General features: G+C 49.0%; 7 protein-coding genes across 7 annotated transcripts; 4 read left to right on the top strand and 3 right to left on the bottom strand.

Annotated features, from left to right (window-relative positions):
• Positions 1–633: 633 nt before the first annotated feature.
• LTR64_001037 (uncharacterized protein) lies at positions 634–2,191 on the bottom strand (the record flags this gene model as incomplete). Its single annotated transcript, XM_064895418.1, has 2 exons — positions 634–667; positions 759–2,191. 2 exons carry the CDS (start codon positions 2,189–2,191, stop codon positions 634–636), a joined length of 1,467 nt encoding a protein of 488 aa, XP_064758105.1.
• A 790-nt stretch (positions 2,192–2,981) lies between these two features.
• PNS1 (pH nine-sensitive protein 1) lies at positions 2,982–4,696 on the top strand (the record flags this gene model as incomplete). The annotated part of the gene is made up of 2 exons (XM_064895417.1): positions 2,982–4,610; positions 4,664–4,696. 2 exons carry the CDS (start codon positions 2,982–2,984, stop codon positions 4,694–4,696), a joined length of 1,662 nt encoding a protein of 553 aa, XP_064758104.1.
• Positions 4,697–5,565: 869 nt separating this feature from the next.
• Positions 5,566–6,582, top strand: LTR64_001035 (uncharacterized protein; the record flags this gene model as incomplete). The annotated part of the gene is made up of 2 exons (XM_064895416.1): positions 5,566–5,769; positions 5,818–6,582. The coding sequence occupies 2 exons, from the start codon at positions 5,566–5,568 to the stop codon at positions 6,580–6,582; spliced, it is 969 nt and encodes a 322-aa protein (XP_064758103.1).
• Positions 6,583–7,019: 437 nt separating this feature from the next.
• LTR64_001034 (uncharacterized protein) lies at positions 7,020–8,244 on the top strand (the record flags this gene model as incomplete). Its single annotated transcript, XM_064895415.1, has 3 exons — positions 7,020–7,238; positions 7,294–7,891; positions 7,946–8,244. 3 exons carry the CDS (start codon positions 7,020–7,022, stop codon positions 8,242–8,244), a joined length of 1,116 nt encoding a protein of 371 aa, XP_064758102.1.
• Positions 8,245–8,674: 430 nt separating this feature from the next.
• LTR64_001033 (uncharacterized protein) lies at positions 8,675–11,059 on the bottom strand (the record flags this gene model as incomplete). Its single annotated transcript, XM_064895414.1, has 2 exons — positions 8,675–10,059; positions 10,129–11,059. 2 exons carry the CDS (start codon positions 11,057–11,059, stop codon positions 8,675–8,677), a joined length of 2,316 nt encoding a protein of 771 aa, XP_064758101.1.
• Positions 11,060–13,066: 2,007 nt separating this feature from the next.
• LTR64_001032 (uncharacterized protein) lies at positions 13,067–14,022 on the bottom strand (the record flags this gene model as incomplete). Its single annotated transcript, XM_064895413.1, has 3 exons — positions 13,067–13,425; positions 13,479–13,534; positions 13,589–14,022. 3 exons carry the CDS (start codon positions 14,020–14,022, stop codon positions 13,067–13,069), a joined length of 849 nt encoding a protein of 282 aa, XP_064758100.1.
• Positions 14,023–14,607: 585 nt separating this feature from the next.
• On the top strand, positions 14,608–15,896 carry LTR64_001031 (uncharacterized protein; the record flags this gene model as incomplete). Its single annotated transcript, XM_064895412.1, has 2 exons — positions 14,608–15,821; positions 15,869–15,896. 2 exons carry the CDS (start codon positions 14,608–14,610, stop codon positions 15,894–15,896), a joined length of 1,242 nt encoding a protein of 413 aa, XP_064758099.1.
• Between the last annotated feature and the right edge of the window lie 1,124 nt (positions 15,897–17,020).

Here is a 17,020-nt window from a genome sequence, read left to right as displayed (position 1 = left end):
CAGCAGATTGCCAGTCTTATTGTCGACCACATCCTGTTTGTAGAAACCAGGCAGACTTTGCTTTCGCTGTCTGAACACTACTCGTGTGTACTCCCTGCGCCTTATGGCCTTGAGGAGACATGTCTAAACGATAAACAGTGGCCAATGACTCGGAGAATCTCAAGAGGAAAGCGACCTTTAAGGTTGGAGTGGTTCGTACAGGCTGCACGACATGCTCCGGGGTCAAGCGAGCTAGCGACGTCACTACACTGCCATGATCTTCAGAGTGCTTCCGTAATATTGTTCACGTGGGGGCGGCTCCGCAATGCTCCTTGCCAGTTCAACGGTCTCGGCAAGCGAGTTCACGTTGAATTTCGAGGACTCACAAGCACTTGCGCCTTGCTTGACTCTTGTTCGTGTGCTCCTGCATTCCCAAGGACAACACTATCCCATCTCTTTATAGACTTGGACGAAGTGCTTCACCCATGTGCATCGCCTTCTGAGATGCGACCTTCAACAAAAGTAAGAAGGACCCATGAGTGCATTTAAGCACTATGCTTGACAGGCAGCCGTTATGCCTGCGTGTTGCTAATTAGACACTCGGCGGCTTCTGGTATGCAGAATTCTGGTCTCGTTATGTGGTATATAAGCGTCTCATGCGGCTTTCGCAACGCCGCTCTTCAATATACTGTGGTGCAACAACCAAGCTGGTAGATACTGTCGACCCAGAAGAAATCGAAAGCATGCCCCCCATCATACCAAATGGAGCAGGCACTTACCGTAGAAAGGTCTTCCATAGAAACGCAAGTGAGTAATGCCAGAATGCGGGCAAAGGATCCCAGAAGTCGTAGTATGCTTCATCCCATAGCAACAATCTGTACATAAAAATGTACAAAGAGCTCAACACATGCCGAGGCCTGGTAGGATGATATATGAATTCTATGCATGGCCTGATCAGCTGTGTTATCAACTCGTCTGGAAGGAGGTATTGCTGCCTCGAAATCCGTGACTGGTCAGCCGTAAAAGTGATTGCCGACTTCGCAAAATCGCCACTTGACGACTTGATGTTTCCATTGGTATGGCTCTCCAGCAGGGTCCGATAAACTCTCGATAGATCATCGAAATCTTTTCGTGCTATGGAGAGCACAAAGGTTGGGTCCACACGTGTGTTGCATTCGATAAGAAGAATTTGTTGTAACACACCCGCTTGTGTCACCTGTTCGTTCAGGCCAAAGTGCAGAACCAGGTGGCTGGACGAGAGATCCAACAAGCGTGCCATGGAGTTAGTGTATGTTCGCATTGCTCGCCAGAGTCCAGAGTCTGGCAAGAGTGGCTCATGGCGCAGCTCCGACTTAGGACGAGCCACAAAGAAATCGACACTGCCACGAACCACAACAGCCAGACACTGGTAGATTTTGAGCGATTCTGTCGACTCCTCCAGGACCATAGGCGATTGCTCGGCAACTTTGACTAAAGAAACTTTATTGTATGTTTGGCTCAGAGTTCGTTGTGGGAGCAATGTACGAGGAGTGGGTGACCCATCCCGTTCTGGTGAACCAAGGAGGTACTTTTTCTGACCTGGAGCATGGTTCAATATTTTGTGTATCTGAGCGCGACTCTTTACCTTGTGGAACTCCGGACTTGGAAGACCATTCGTGCTGAGCAACTCCAGAAGAGTATCTCGCTTCGAGAGCCGATCACTGATTGTGCTGTCGAGGACCAGACATTTGCATGACATGCCACTTTCGATTTCTGACCGAGCATCCGCAACGATCTCTTGACTCAGGTCATTCGAGCAGTCGATCCAAAGGCATGGCGCTTCTCTCCGAGCTATCACGAACAGGGAGCGTGCCACATAGGGAGCCTCATCTCCGGCAAACCGCCGTGGTAGGTCATAGTGTTTAGAAACAGCCCGGGATCGTTTCGCGATACTTGATGGTGATCCAGCCCTGGAGTCTGCCCCGATCACCTTGTAGCCAGCTTTGTGGAAAGCACGAGCCAGATTCAGGCCGAAGGCGTTATCAGTGCCCGTGATCAGAATTGTTCTATTCTCCGGTTGCCTTAGCTTAGAAGCTGTTAACCTCTTTCGTTGTTCAACCAGCACAACAGCAGCATAGTTGAACCACAGAAGGCAAGTTGTAATAGGCAGTGTCACGACCACCAATATCGCCAGTAAGATCCTGTAACGTTCAGAAGTGGACGCTGGCGCCATGATGCGAACTATCTGCAATGCGCAGCCTTATGAACGTGCTGTTAGCAGGTGTCGTGTTCGAATATATGTTGTCAATATGTACGTATCCCCATCTTGAAAATGTGCACAAGCCAAATCGATACTGCCTGAGATTTTGTACTGTCTTCAAAAAGCTCTGAGCTTAATCAAGGTTTAAGGCATGTGCGTTTTTAGGCGTAGAAATCTTGAGCTTCTGTTGAGGGTGCATTGCATCTCCTTGTGGTCAGCCGTAGTATGGCACGTCAGCGAAACCGAGATAATATTAGCCAAGCTTTTCGGCTCATTTGGTCGTGTTTCGGCCACGAGAGTGCATGAGACCAGGGACATTGTCGTCGTTGACGGTTGAGGTGTATCTCTTCGACAGACTTTGCGATGGTCTGGTCTACATCGTTTGGCTATCTTTACTGGATCGCTTCAGCTGAGTGAGTGATGTTTAGACTCAGCTGCCGAGCTCGTCGAAAAGCTTGTGGAAGCGACTTCCGAACTGTTAGTGAGCTCGTCTATCTTCTAATTCGCTTGGAGCAGCGCTTTCGGCCCACCTGTTGACGGCAAGAGGGAGATTGCGCGTTGAGCATGCGTAACCACGCATGATGGCCCATTTTCAACACCATCGCGATTCATTTCAAATTGCACGACGTCGCATGTGGTCCCTTGTATAGCTTGAGTCTTTGTCGCATTTCGTCTCCTACTGTTGATTTCTCTGTATACAACATGCTATGACAGCTTGAAGCGTATTGTACTAATTCCACAAAAACAGCGGGCGACCTTTACAATGGCGCAGCAGGGCGAAGCCGGCGCGTACTACAATCAGCCATACCAGCAACAACAACCTCAAGGTTATGCGCAATACCAGCCACCCACCGGACCTCCTCAGAATTACCAACAATTCCAACAAGGTCCTGCACAACCTTTTCCTCCGATGCAGCAGGGACCGTATGATGGAAAGCAGATTGGGCAACAAAATCCTCCTATGTATGGCGAAAGTTTCGTTCCACCCATGGATGACAAGCAAACCTTTCAAGACACATTCAAGATTCAGAAGCCGAAATGGAATGATCTGTGGGCTGGACTGCTCTTATTAGCAACTTTTTTCGGCTTCGTTGCTGTCTCGGGCCTATCACTGTACCGTTACTCGCGCTATCAAGGGTTCAACGGAGGAGGCATATATGGCGCAGGCAACGACTTCTCTTTGAACACAAACACCCTGGTACTGTTTATATTCGTCATCGTTGTCGCGTTCGTATTGTCGTGGGCGTACTTCCTCCTCGCAAGGGCGTTCACCAAACAATTCATCTGGATAACTGGTATTCTCAACTGTGTCATTGCTGTCGGCACTGCGGTATACTACCTTTATCGACGACTCTGGGGCGCGGGTATTGTTTTTGCCATCTTCGCCGTGTTCGCAATCTTCTGCTTTATTTCATGGATACCACGTATACCTTTCGCAGTGGTTATGCTTCAACAGGCGCAAGACGTCGCGCGAATGAAAAGAGTACATGTCTTCATGGTCAGCTTCGTTGGTGGACTAGTTGCCACGGTATTCGCCGCATGGTTTTCTATTACCTTGGTTGGTATTTATACAGCTTATATGCCTTCTAATGCCAATGCGACATCCAACCCCGCCTGCACCCAATTGGGCGGCTGCAGCAGTGGCAAGGTCATTGGTTTGGTTGTATTCGTGACGTTCGCTGCTTACTGGATCTCCGAATGGATTAAAAATACAGTACATACTGTTATTGCTGGAGTGTACGGTTCGTGGTACTTCTGCGCTGGAAAGCCTGGTGGTATTCCGAGAGGTGCCACGATGGGCTCGTTCAAGAGGGCAACCACCTACTCCTTCGGCTCGATCTCTCTTGGAAGTCTTGTCGTTGCCCTAATCAACATGCTTCGACAAGCTTGCAGTATTGCTCAAAATCAGTCTGCACAAGACGGTAACATCATTGGGACAATCTTTTTCTGTATCTTAGGTTGTTTGATCGGTATCTTGAATTGGCTGGTGGAATTCCTGAACAGATACGCATTCTCACATATCGCCCTCTATGGGAAAGCATACATTCCTGCTGCGAAGGACACCTGGAGGATGATGAAGGATCGAGGCCTTGATGCGCTTATCAACGACTGCCTGACTGGACCTGTACTGAGCATGGGTAGTATCTTTGTGGCGTATGTTTGTGCACTGCTGTCCTACCTCTACCTTGAGTTCACACACCCGGCATACAACGAAAGCAGGACATTCACTCCAGTCATCATGGCGTTTTCATTTTTGATCGGGTTGCAAATTTGTCAGATCTTCATGACTCCTATCAGTTCCGGCATAGACACTATTTTCGTAGCGATGGGTTGGGATCCTGATGTCGCGGTGCGGGAGCATCCAGAATTCTGGCAGAAACTAGTTCAAGTGGTAAGCTCCAAGAACACTTCTAACGGCACGACCTCGAACTAACGGTGTCGCAGTACCCTCATGTTCAAGATGTCATTCATGCCTAAGTTGAAAGGCTTATTCTAAGCATGCTGCAGATTTTTGACTTACTGATCGGCGGTGCATCAGTGGCTGGTGCGGCGATCGAAAGATCTAGTCGTACTATATTTATTCGTATAAGCCTCGTTCCTGGTTCGGGAATAATGAGCTTCCCAAGCATTTCCCAGTCTTGCAGTAACTGGTAAGCTTGTAGTTGGCCTGGCTGGCAGGTATGTTCAAGCAATGTCACTGTCTATTCTTTTTCTTTAAACTCGAGCAAAAGGTTACAAAACTATAATTTCAAATCGTCTTAAATAACTTCCGAGCTGCTCAGCACTTGTCTCAAGCTACGGTCACATCACTTGGCAGGAACATCAGCAGGGCAGAGACCGTCTTGCCGGAATATCAAGAACTTGGCATGTTTGCCACTGACCACATAGTTGGACTAAACCAACCTCCTATTCGCTGAACTATCGCGCAGGCCTTGGCCATGCGCCTTGTTATGGGCTTGGCTCGTACTGATTTTAGAATTCTTGGAATGTGGTCGTATGCCACTGGTCGGTACCACGGCATGGGATGGGTTGGATAGCTGTCGCTAACGAACGCAAATTAACAAAATGACAGGACAACAGGTATGAAGTGCACTATGACTACCTCGTAAGTTGACGTCCCTGTTTGCTTATAAGCCTGGTTGCGAGCAGCCACACGTAGTCCTTGGGCACACGAGACCACCTCGCAACCTCCTTCCTCCTTCATACACGATCTGTTACTGTCGCGCCTTCTCCCTCATCCGCACTGTCGTTGCGGTGCGCAAGGAATCCGTCGCTGTTGTTATTTCGTTTGATTCGGTCATTCCTAATAGCTCGCTCCTTGTATCCATTCCTCACCTATTTACAATATGAGTTCCAACCTGAGACACAATTCTGGAGATACTTTGACACCTTCTGGACAAGAAATCCCTAGACAGTATGTCGCAAATGAAAAGTCAGGACGGAGAGGTAGCGGATTCATATCCAGGTTTGGACACAATCTTCTGCGCTTCTTCAAGGAAGTCTGGAGAAGCCTCCTTACTCTAGTTGTTATGGGCGCCATTACTGCTGCCGTGAGTCATTCCTATCGCAATCGACACATCGTAGCTAACGTTCCGCAGGTCTGGACCGCGAAAAACCATGCTTTCACTCGACTCTTTCCTGTCACATACTTCTCCACGTCCGGCGATATTGTTTGGACTCAATTTGCTTACCCCTACCAAGAGCCCATATTCTCATCCCTGGCCGCCGCGCTCGTCGCAATTCTCGTACCGGTTGGCGTTATCCTCTTAGCCCAGATCTGGGTACGAAGCTTTTGCGACGCATCGAATGCTTTGCTGGGGTTAGCGTATTCGTTGCTGACAGGAACGTTCATCGTGGTAATCATCAAGAAGACCATCGGTGGCTTACGACCACATTTTCTCAGCGTCTGCCAACCTGTGTTACCACAAGACGCGATTGGCACCGGCTTTCAGAACATCATGTTCACCATAGAACAGGTCTGCACCGGTATCGACAAAAGCAAAATCCGTAATGGGGTCGAGTCGTTTCCATCTGGGCACTCGGAAATTGCTTTCGCTGGCTTCTTTTACTTGTCAATCTACCTGTTCACGCACCTGAAAATACAGAGTCGATATCGAGCTGGATATTGGCGAATGGTAGCATGCGTACTGCCCACCTTGCTGGCAACATATCTTGCTAGCACATTGGTGCTCAACTATCACCATCACGGCTATGATGTGGTTTTTGGATCGTTATTGGGAGTTCTGGTGGCATTGTTTGGATATCGAATGGTGTTCAAGAGTGTATGGAACAAAAGACTGAATGCAGTTCCTGCTTGTCATGCTGAACACCTTGACGAGCATGAACCTGTTTTACCTAAGTAATCGTTGTTCTCAGTTAGCGCCTGCTAGTATACAGTACCAATTGACTCTGCATCTATCTCTCCATGTTGCGAACAACTTCTATAATGGGTCGTCAAGTCGCAAAGGAAGACACAATCTATCAGACAGGTGGGTCTTTTCCTCCACCACTTCTGGTGCTACCCTGAACATGACGTAGTAGGCATCTCTTTCATGCTACTCGTGGATTCAAACAATTATGCTCGCTCTTGCGCGGACAGCACTCTTTCACATACATTTGCAGGTGTTCAATATACTTCAAGGTCGAAATTCTACAAGCAGTATCAACTACACACTCAGTCAAGAACTGGACAAGTAGTTGCATCGCTAGTGAATCAAACTCATATCTCTCGCTCTACCCTTTCTACCAACACCCTTCACCACCTCTACAATCCGCTCAAGACCAGTGAGATTGACTCAATATGCCTTCAGATCCAACTGTCTACTTGTATACGTCTCTGACCGCGGGATCGTCACACATCATAACCGCAACCTCGCGCATAGAAACAATATTAAAGGCAAATAAAATACCTTTCAAAGCAGTCGATTGTGCCACAGATGAGAAAGCTCGTATGCTCTGGACCAGACGGTCCAAAGGCAGGAAGATTCCAGGTCTCGTCAAGTTCAACGACGTTATTGCCGTACGACTATCCTTCCTCCATTCATTTTATTATGCTAATATGATCTTGAACACAGGACCTCGAACAAGTCGAGGAATGGAATGAACATGGCGAGCTTGAAGACCAGATAGAAGACCAAATTGATATCTTCGGCGACGTACCCATAAGTGCAACTTCCGAACAAGCTCACGCCGCTGCTGCTGCTCGCTCCCAGGCCCAAGAACAAGCTCGCCAATCTGCGGCTGCTGGCTTAGGTCGTACAGCCAGTGAGACGAGGCATATCTCCATCAGCGAACCGCAAAGAGACAAAGATCAGCGGAATAAGAGCGTCGACGCACAGCAGCCTCAGGAACATAATATGAGCGATAAGAAGGATACTCCACTGAGCATGGCTATGAAGCAGGCTGGGCACGAAGCTGCAGCAAAAGCTGGCCAGAAGAACGTGTCAATGAGTTCAAGTGGTGCAGCCGCGACAGTGACGCCGAAAGCGACAGCTGCGCCAGAATCAAGCATGCCTCCTCCATCGATACCTGCTTCTGCGATAGATCCCGATGCTGAAGAGCCTGGCACACTGAATACAGAAGCCAAGACACCGGAACAGCTGAGTAAGGAGGGTGTATCGAGAGGCGTCAGTATCGACAAGGTCAACTCGAATTCTGATGGAGCTTCTGACTGTAAGTCAAATTATACAGCATCCACGTTTCAACTCTCTAACTTTGCATGTATAGCATCGAACGCAGCTCAGTCGACCCCAGCACAGATCATCGAAAAGCGCCGACAATCTTCCGTACCCAACAAAGGCTCCTCCCTAGCCAAGACTACCTCGATAGACGAATCACATACTGTGGAAGGGGACACCTCAGGTGCTCAAGAAGAAGACGAGGACACGGCAGAAGAGGACGAGACGAAAAACCCTGCAGCAAAAATCAGCGCGACTGGCACAGAAGAGGCAAAGATATTGAAAGAAAAGCCGCAGGACACGGATGCGGCGGATGGCAGTAAAGCGGGAGATAGTGTTGCTGACTAGAGGTCGGAACTGCAACGTGAAAGACCTGCTGCTCTACAAGGAAGTCATGGTCAGTCGAACCTCTTTGGAACGTTCCACAGACGCATCCGACTGTGGCTGGGAGTGAAGAAGCGAGCTACTTAGTGATGATAGAGGTTATAGGAGATACCCCTGGATCTTATGTTATAGAAGGACGGCAGAGCTGCCTAGTAGGAATCGAAGATTAGCTCCTCAACTTCTTATCCACTGTGCTAATCGTGTCCTAGATCTGAAGATTTTCTCCTTGAAGTCAGCTTTGCTACCCTATGTCCTGCTTATATTCGATCAACGATAAATCAGTCAATGGATCAGTCATTGAAATAACCCATGCTTACCCAGTATCGAGTCATGCCAGCAAAGTCCTGTCTCCAGCTTGACAACATCTGTGAACTGCCCCAAGCCTGCTCTCCGTCTAAGCAGATAGAGGTGGTGGTTGCTCTGATTTGTTCGCGGCTTCAGCTGCTGCCTTTCGTGCCTTGGTCTGATACGGCGCTCTCTTCTTTCCCTTATCCTCTAGTGGTGATCTCGACTGCTGAGGAGGAGGCAGGGCTGGAGGTAAAGATACTCCAAGTTCAGTAGTGTTCAGTGGCAGAAAAGAGGATCGCCGCGAGCGGTCAGATATATCAGTGTCTCCAAAGGAGGCGGTATTGTTGGCTAGCAATGACGAGCGGGATGGAGGTTGCGAGGGTGCCATCCTGAACTTAATTTTTAGGCGTTCAGGTTTGGACTGCTCTTGTGTTTGGACGTTGGGCTGATCGAGCGGCGGTTGTTGAGGTTGGGCGGTAGATACGGCTCTGGATTTCCATGGGGTCGAGCTTCGAAGGTTGCTCGTGGCAAGATTACTGTAGGGCTGCTTTGGTCGCAGTGGAGGAGGCGGAAGCTGCAGGTCTTCTCGATCTGAGAAATCCCGGTCAACTAGAGGTGACCATGGTGGTGCAATAGGCGATTTTTGTTCTGGAGGTGTTGCACGACGTGGTGTCTCTAACATACCATCATTCTCTAGGCCTGCGGTATTTTCAAGCCGTTTTCTTGTCGTTAACTTCAGCCTTCTGGCCACCGTCATATTATCCGAAAAGCCAACCACCTTCCGACGACCAGTGCTTCCGTCATGTGTAGAAGTCGGACTCTTAGTGCTCACAATACTACTGAGAATATTCTTATGCTTTACACCTTCAACGTGACGGACCCCGATTGTATCATCGTCCGCAATGCCTGCCAGAGTCGACTGCAGGGCTACAGCCGCTTCACCAGCTCTTCCGTCGAATTGAACAGGGAGATCTTTTCCTGACGCAGCAGAGGCTTTGATTGCGTTTTCCTGAGTGATCGATCTCGAGAAAACACGACTATACTCTGTGATCTTCTCTCGAAATGCCTTGAGGATGTTCTTTTCGCATTGAGCTTTACTTGCCTCGAGAAGGATTGCTCGATCCTGGTTAGATAAAGGCATGTCCGCCACTTTCTTCAAGATAAGCTCGTTCTGGGCGTCAAAAGCGGTGATCAAGTGCATCAACAGACAGACCCAACCCGTATCTGCAGTCGTGTTTGTGCTGCCATCTTTCGCTGAGTTCGTGGTTGGTTGGTGCATAGTTTGCGAAGCACGACGTTCAGGATCCTCAGCCGCGACGACTGTCGTATCTGGTGCTGCTTTAGCACCAGGGCCGTAAGTACCAGTTTGGTGACTCTGCGCCGTGGACGATATCTCGCCCTCTGAGCCGACACTATCTAGGCTAAAGCGAAGATGTGGTACAGCAGCACTAATGTCCAACAAGGGCTTGGACAGAAAAGTCTGCCGAAAGTCTGATGGGAAATAGCAGCATCGAGACGATGGTCTGGGAAACGCTGAGTTGTGGCTCGTATGTGTCGTACCTCCCTGGACAGTATTCTCATCTCGGAAAGTTGTCTCGTGGAAATGCGCATGGTCGCCTACATCCTTAGAACCTATGCTCGCTTGTTCTGGAGGTCTTGACCAAATACCTTGCTGATTTCTGAGCAACGCATCGACGAAGTCGCCGTCGATACCACGCTTGCGAAGAAAGTGCAAACCAAGGAGTCTCTGCGGTTCGGACGCAGTACTAAGCTGTTCAGCGAAGGTAAAATACTTCATGTATTGACGCAAAATCTCGGGCTCAACCGGTGGTGCGCTACCGTCGTAAACGCCAGTCGTCGCACCTGTGCCACGTTTGGCGCAATGTTTCCATAGTAGGTCAGTACTCATGGGATGGATGTGTCGTAAGTTGCGTAGATAAGCCACATTTTCGAGCTGTTCTGCATCCAAGGCTAAAACCTCTGCCACTGTGTTGGCACGCTTTAGACTGACGAAGAGACTCTCGAAGATATACAGTTGTATGCTTGGCTCAAGCATCGACCATGTAACATTCGAAGCATTATGGTTCTCATCACTTCGCACAGGACTCGTTTCCATCTCAAGCGATATATTGGAGTAGCGCGATGTGTCAACGTCAGGAGAGTTCTGTTGGCTGGTGTATCCATCTTCGCCATCATCGTCACCCTCAGAACCTTCACTGAATAAGGCAGGATCGACTGACCGAGTCTCGTTACTTTTTTGAATAGCCTCCGCAAGCCAATTCTTCCTTGAAGGGGATTCTGGAGCCCCTGACAGAGATACGGAGGGAAAAGCTGCTGCTGTAGGCAGGAAAGCGGGCTCGGTGACCAGTCGCCTGGGGACCGTATAGTCCTCAGATGGCATACCGGTCGTCATCGTGACATCTGCATGTCCGGCCTCAAAGACCTCCTCATCAAACCGGCCAGGTCTCTTAATGGTCTTTCGAAGTTGCATCTTCTCTGTTGCGTACGAGTGGTTGTAGGTAGTAATTCGGAGCTGTCTGTCATAAGCACGAAAGCGGCAAACAATTTTTCGTACTACGTGGTGATAAAGAAAGTTGTAGTTGTCGACGGAAGGTCAGGCTCTGGAAAAAAGTGAAAGGTAAGGTGTCAATACTTAAAGTAAGTTTATTGTGTGTATCACATCGTGTTCCTTGAATTTAACTTAATCTCACTGACTTCAGCTTTGGCTCATAATTCGTGCTAGGAGATGCGTGTATGCTCATTCAAGTCTTTGTTGTTCCACAAAGCAGGTGTAGTGCCTCAAGCGTTCCCTGCGGTCAGTCCCGTGATTGTCAAAGTGGTAGCTGCCACTCATATGCCATGCATGCATATAGCCTGGGACCACGAACATCGATTTTGCCCTATCGTCGTATATCAGCAAAAGGTTCTACACCGGGACGTGTTGCAACCTCAATGTCTTCCGTCATTGTCTCGTCGGAATCGTAGGCGTCTTCGATGGACCGCTTGACCCTGCGTGGTGCATTGCATGTTGATGTAGAAGTCCCATTGTTGCTAGGAAAAGTTGCAGTGTCGGACTCTGCTTGCAGAATCCCTTGCCAGGTCCTCAGCATATCGTTCAATCCACCATTCAGTGACACAGAGAACCGAAAGGCGTGGATAAAGTTTAAGCTCTCGTGCCAGCTGATGCCGTAGACAAGCATTATGTAAGCAGCTACAAGCACAGGGGATCGATCATTGCCGTTCTCGCAGAAGACAAGGATCCTGCCACCAACGTCGTTGACAGTATTCAGCTGCGAAGTTGTCGTCAAGCTCTGTAGGTGGTCTGTCATTGTCTTAAGCATCGGTTTTATTCTCCTGATCAGGTCGTAAGGCCCATCAATGTCGAAAGTAGCTGTCTGTATATTTGCACAAGACTGGAATCGAGAAGGATCAAGCCACTTTGGTTGAGTTCTTGCTGACTGGGCGCTGCGAACCACTATGGCCATAGTAATATTTTTGTCCTTGATATAAGCAGAATCGCGAGCGACGGAGGCAGGTCCAAGGTAGAGAAAAGGCAAAATTGATTGGGCACTGTGACGTGCATTGTACTTCCAAGCACATTTATTCGTGGCATAAGCAGTAGGTGCCAAACGTGTGAGAGATATGGCTCGCAGGAAGTCATGGTCGCCGCATGTATTAGACGGAAGACAAAAAGGTCTGCAAGTAAGCTTCAGGTTTCCGCTTTCGCTATCAAAGTCAGCCGGCTCGAGAACTGTAGAATGAGGGTGGTATGCTTCGTTGTGGTTGTACGGCTGGTTGGGGATGTATGAGAGTCCGTTCATCGTCGCCATCGTGCCACTGGCGTAGGTCGAGAGAAGTTGCGATATGGAATTGGTGCAAAGCTAGATCTAAACCGGTGCTCGATTAATCTCGGAGGGTGGCTCGAGGTGATAGAGGAGGCAGTCACCTTCTTCGAGGCAGTTTTGGTGAATGGGTGACTACTTGTTCGGGCAGGTAGCACCCCCGACAGAAACAGCCTGGTTACGGAGCGAGAAACGGGTAGCGTGTCAAATGAATGATATCTGATGAGTGACTTTGACTGCTTAACAGTGTGCAGATTCGTCAACCGCGTTTGGCTTCATCGCAGGCTGCACTTTCGCGCTACAATTGCAGGATGCTTGACTGCAATCATCGTGCACTCAGAGAACATGGCAACAAACATATTGACCGCAACATGGGCCTGTCACAGCAAGAACATCTGCAGATTAGTTGACAACAGAGTGAAGTGGCAGGAATGTATGTGTTTGCGGAAATATCATGCACACGTGACGATACAGATACTGTCAGGACATCGACATTTGAACTCATGGTCATTGCAAGGAAGGTACTGTACGTAATTCGAGACTGGACGTAGGTTATAGTACCCCATATACAGGGTAGTGCTGAACGAGTTGAGTTGTAGATATTTGTTTCGATACAAGAGCAAGGACATTTTGTGGTAGCTTGCGATTACTGAGTCTCATGGACGTTTCTCGTTCTCTTCACCAGAGGGATTCTGACGTGAAGGAAGCTGTAACTTCTCCTTCTCTTGCTCTTGTTTGCGAAATTCCTGCTCAACTTGCCAAACAGCGCGCTCGATTTCACCACTGAGTTCTGGCACTTCAAGTAGCTTCGCTACCTCGTTGTGAGCACCTGCACTTAGCAAAAGCTCCTCTTTTTGTACCTCACCAGAGTCGACCTGCGATCTCGTGACAAACTCGAAGTTCCGAGCTGGATGCGGGCAGAAACGTTTGTAGAGACTCTGGACAGCGTCCGTGGTTATGGGTCGAAACAAGCGGTGGTCCAAGATGAAGTCGAGGTGATCAGAGCCTTTCAATGCTATTTTGTGTTAGCCGTCAGTAAGCTTGGGACCCAGGCTAAGGGCAGTGTACCTTTCCAATGCGACCAAGCACGATAGGCAACGTAGAAGAAAGGTAAATTCGGGATGCTACACAGTGTCAGTTGTGTGAACCAACGATTTGGTTCTGGTTGGAGGACATACACAGGAATCAGGGCAAAAGGGATGGTGAAAGGTATAGCGACCAGACTGCCAACAAAACGGTTGAAGTGCAGCTGCTTGCGCTCTCTAGCAAGCCTGCTCAGCACTTTGGGGACATCCGCTTCCTTCACAAAATTTGCGGGATAGACAACATCGAACTTGGTCTCATCCGTGATTTGTTCGGCCTGTAGATTTGCGTTCGAGGATGGAAAGCTCTTTAACCCCCATTCCTGGTACGGTATGCGCTGTAGAGCACGATTACCATACGTGACGACCTGCTTCTGCCATCCTTTCTCAAAGGTCTCCCACTTGGCCCAGGTGTCCGTCGTCTTCTGGGTGATCTTGTCGAGAATGGTTCTCTCCGAGACGGGTTTCGCTGCGCGTTGGCAATAGACGAGAGCTTGCCTGGTCGTCAGAGGCAGGAGGAAAATGCGCATAGCAGCAGTGCTTCTGGTTTGTTCACGAGCAGAGTCATGCCTGTCTTCTACCTAGCTTGTCTCATTGCGCAATCGTGACGAAATAAAGACATATAGTTATGAGGCAGAATTGAATCGAACAGAAGAAGCTCAACTGAAAACAAATAGCTGGTGCCAGCAGCTCGTGCAGGCGCATTCTTGAAATTAGAATCGATGCGTCATTTGGTGGCCCGAAGATTGCGCCGGATTTCTGCTTCTGGGCCTGAAAGCCACACCTAACACTGGAGTCCCTAGCCACAAATTCGCTGGTCTGAGCAGGGAATGAGGCGGAGCAACGTCTTTCAATCACAATCTCGCACGAGGTTCCCCAGAAACAAGACACCAAGAGCAGCTTTACTGACTTCAGCTGACACCAGCAAATCCGGTGCTGAGGCGCTCTTGCCTATTCTCTCTTTTGGTACAATTGTATTACACAGCATAACGACGCATCGACAACGACGAGCAGTATCATCGCGACTTTTCCTTCTCCTCAAAATCAACATTATGCCGCATCGGCAATAACAGTAATACCATACGCCATCCTGAGCCAGAACCTGTTGGCAGGGTATGGCACAGGTCGGCTTTCCATGGCATGCGCAGTCTCGGATCCACGGGGCCACTCAGAGTTCTGAGAAAGACAGTCGACTGGCGGCTCCCTCGACCGACAACGCATTGGTAGATTCTACAAATAACAAAGTCAACTCGACATCGGTAGACAACAAGCACAAAGGCACACATACGACCAGCAAGAAGCGCGCCGACTCGGTCAAAAAAGGAGCCATAGCAAGGCCAAATACACGCTTTCAGTCTGAACCTCCACGTGCACGAGAGCCTATCAAACGTATACCAGTGAGGACAATCCCAGCCTGGATTCAGGATGCGGATGAGGACGATGTGGTAGAAGCCGGGGAAGCTGGTCTCCTCATACCACATGCTCCTGGCAATGCGCTTGTAGCAGCACACAACCACACACCCTCCAACTTACAACGTGGCTATTCAACTTCGTCGGGCGCTCCTCGAAGCGAGCCAACTTCACGATGGGTTTCCTTCGCTCGTGCTAGTGCTTACCCTCGAGAGAACTTCGCCAGCGAGAAGGTGGATGCGGAATGGTTGAACGAAAACTTCACTGACTACTCTAAGCCTTGGTTAGCCGACCACGACGACGACGATGTTGAGGACGGCAGCGACAAATATCGTGCTTTCCGGCGAAAGAGGCGTGCCTGGTATCAGCGTCTGCACATTGCCATCATGCGTAATCCTTTCATTCCTTTGGTCTTTCGCTTTACTGTCATTTCTTTTGCAGCGATAGCCATGGGGCTAGGCGCTTCAATTTTCCACGAAAACAACATCCTCACGAGATGTATTGAGCAGCCAGTAGGTTCTAGGGACTCTTATTGTGCCGCCAGGGTCAGTCAAGGCAACGTCAATTACGAACGAGAAGATCCATCTGCCTTGATGGCCATCATTGTGGATGTTGTCGCAATAGTCTACACTGTCTACATCACCTATGACGAATACTTCTCAAAGCCTTTGGGATTACGACGAGCGGCCGCGAAGGTTCGACTCGTCTTATTGGACCTCTTCTTTATTGTTTTTCAGTCAGCTAATCTGAGTCTGGCCTTCAACTCGATCGAGATTGGACAAGGGCCTTGCGAGATTGGGTCAACACCAGGCACAGACTTCACCTTTGACCAAGTCTGCCGCAGAGCAGAAGCTTTGAGCAGCGTCCTTCTTATTTCTTTGGTCGCGTGGCTGCTTACTTTTTCTATCAGTATACTAAGGTACGTTCCGCGCTGAGTATTCCTCAATTGAAAGCTGACATTAGCAGACTTGTTGAGCAAATCAACCCCCGATGAAAATGCCTTGCTTGATCACTCCAGACGTACACTCCTTGCCTGGATAACGAACAGCTTCGCGATCTCCATGATTTGGCCTCAGAAGTCGAGGGCAGGACCCTTTTCGCCGTAAATTGGATCTTTTTCAAACCAGCTCAGGCCGGCAATGGCTTTCACTTTGTCTTCTTCTCCTGGCTTGCCGTAACACATGTCCCAATTGAAGCCATAAGGATAGCTTCCCACCATCTGAAAACCTCCGAGGTCCTCTAAGAGTCGATGCGAGACACCAGCTGGGACGATTATGACATCTCCCGCAGAGAGTGTGGGTTCAACCCTATCCGGATTATCCTCATGACCAAAACAGCACTTCGCCGAGCCATTTGCAACACAGAGAACTTCATGTGAGGTAGAGTGGAAATGTGACCGAGAGTACATTGTATATCTCCACTGCGGCTCGACGACACCTACTGATTTCAGGTGTGACTCAATTTTAGAGGCAGATGAATTGTCGAAGGCGCCATGATATATGAGCAATGGTTTGTTTTGGACTGATGTGTTTGGAATTTGCTTCCAAGCAGGCACGAAGTGCTTCGAGACTCTGAGTGAACTCAACGGCTTCAATGACATCTTCGTATTGTAAGATGCTTAAGATACAATCAATGAATGATATTGTTACACTCAAAACACTCTGACCTCGTTTGATACATCGTGGTGATGATCGTGGAGTAGTTTCAGTAGGCGATTTAGGATATGACGTGACCACGCGCTCAGATGCGACCATGCCAAAAGCGATTGGGTTTGTCAGGCATCAAGACTTTTGCCTGCAGGCTTCCACGGTATCACTTCCATCATTCCTGCCGGTCACCGGTAAGCCAGGTCGTTTATCGAAGTTAATTCCTCAATGCAGTGATACCTTGCTACACTTCTGTTCTGCGCCTGCCTTGCGCCGCATCTCTATTATCAATTCTCACATAATAACTTCACTTCAACCCGTGGCTAGTTCTTTTACTTCGAACGAAGGGTCGAGAATACATTTATCTTTGGCCCGCCACTTGTAACAGCCCGGCCTACTCCTCGAAACGATACAAAGACACAAACAGCAGCACTACGGCCCGGGTGCGACTTCCAAATACGCTTGCTAATAC

This window comes from Lithohypha guttulata (assembly GCF_036872675.1).
Source record: "Lithohypha guttulata strain CCFEE 5908 chromosome Unknown scaffold_1, whole genome shotgun sequence".
NCBI lineage: Eukaryota > Fungi > Ascomycota > Eurotiomycetes > Chaetothyriales > Trichomeriaceae > Lithohypha > Lithohypha guttulata.
Note: the sequence above shows the minus strand (reverse complement) of the source record. Positions and strands in the feature narration are given on the sequence as shown.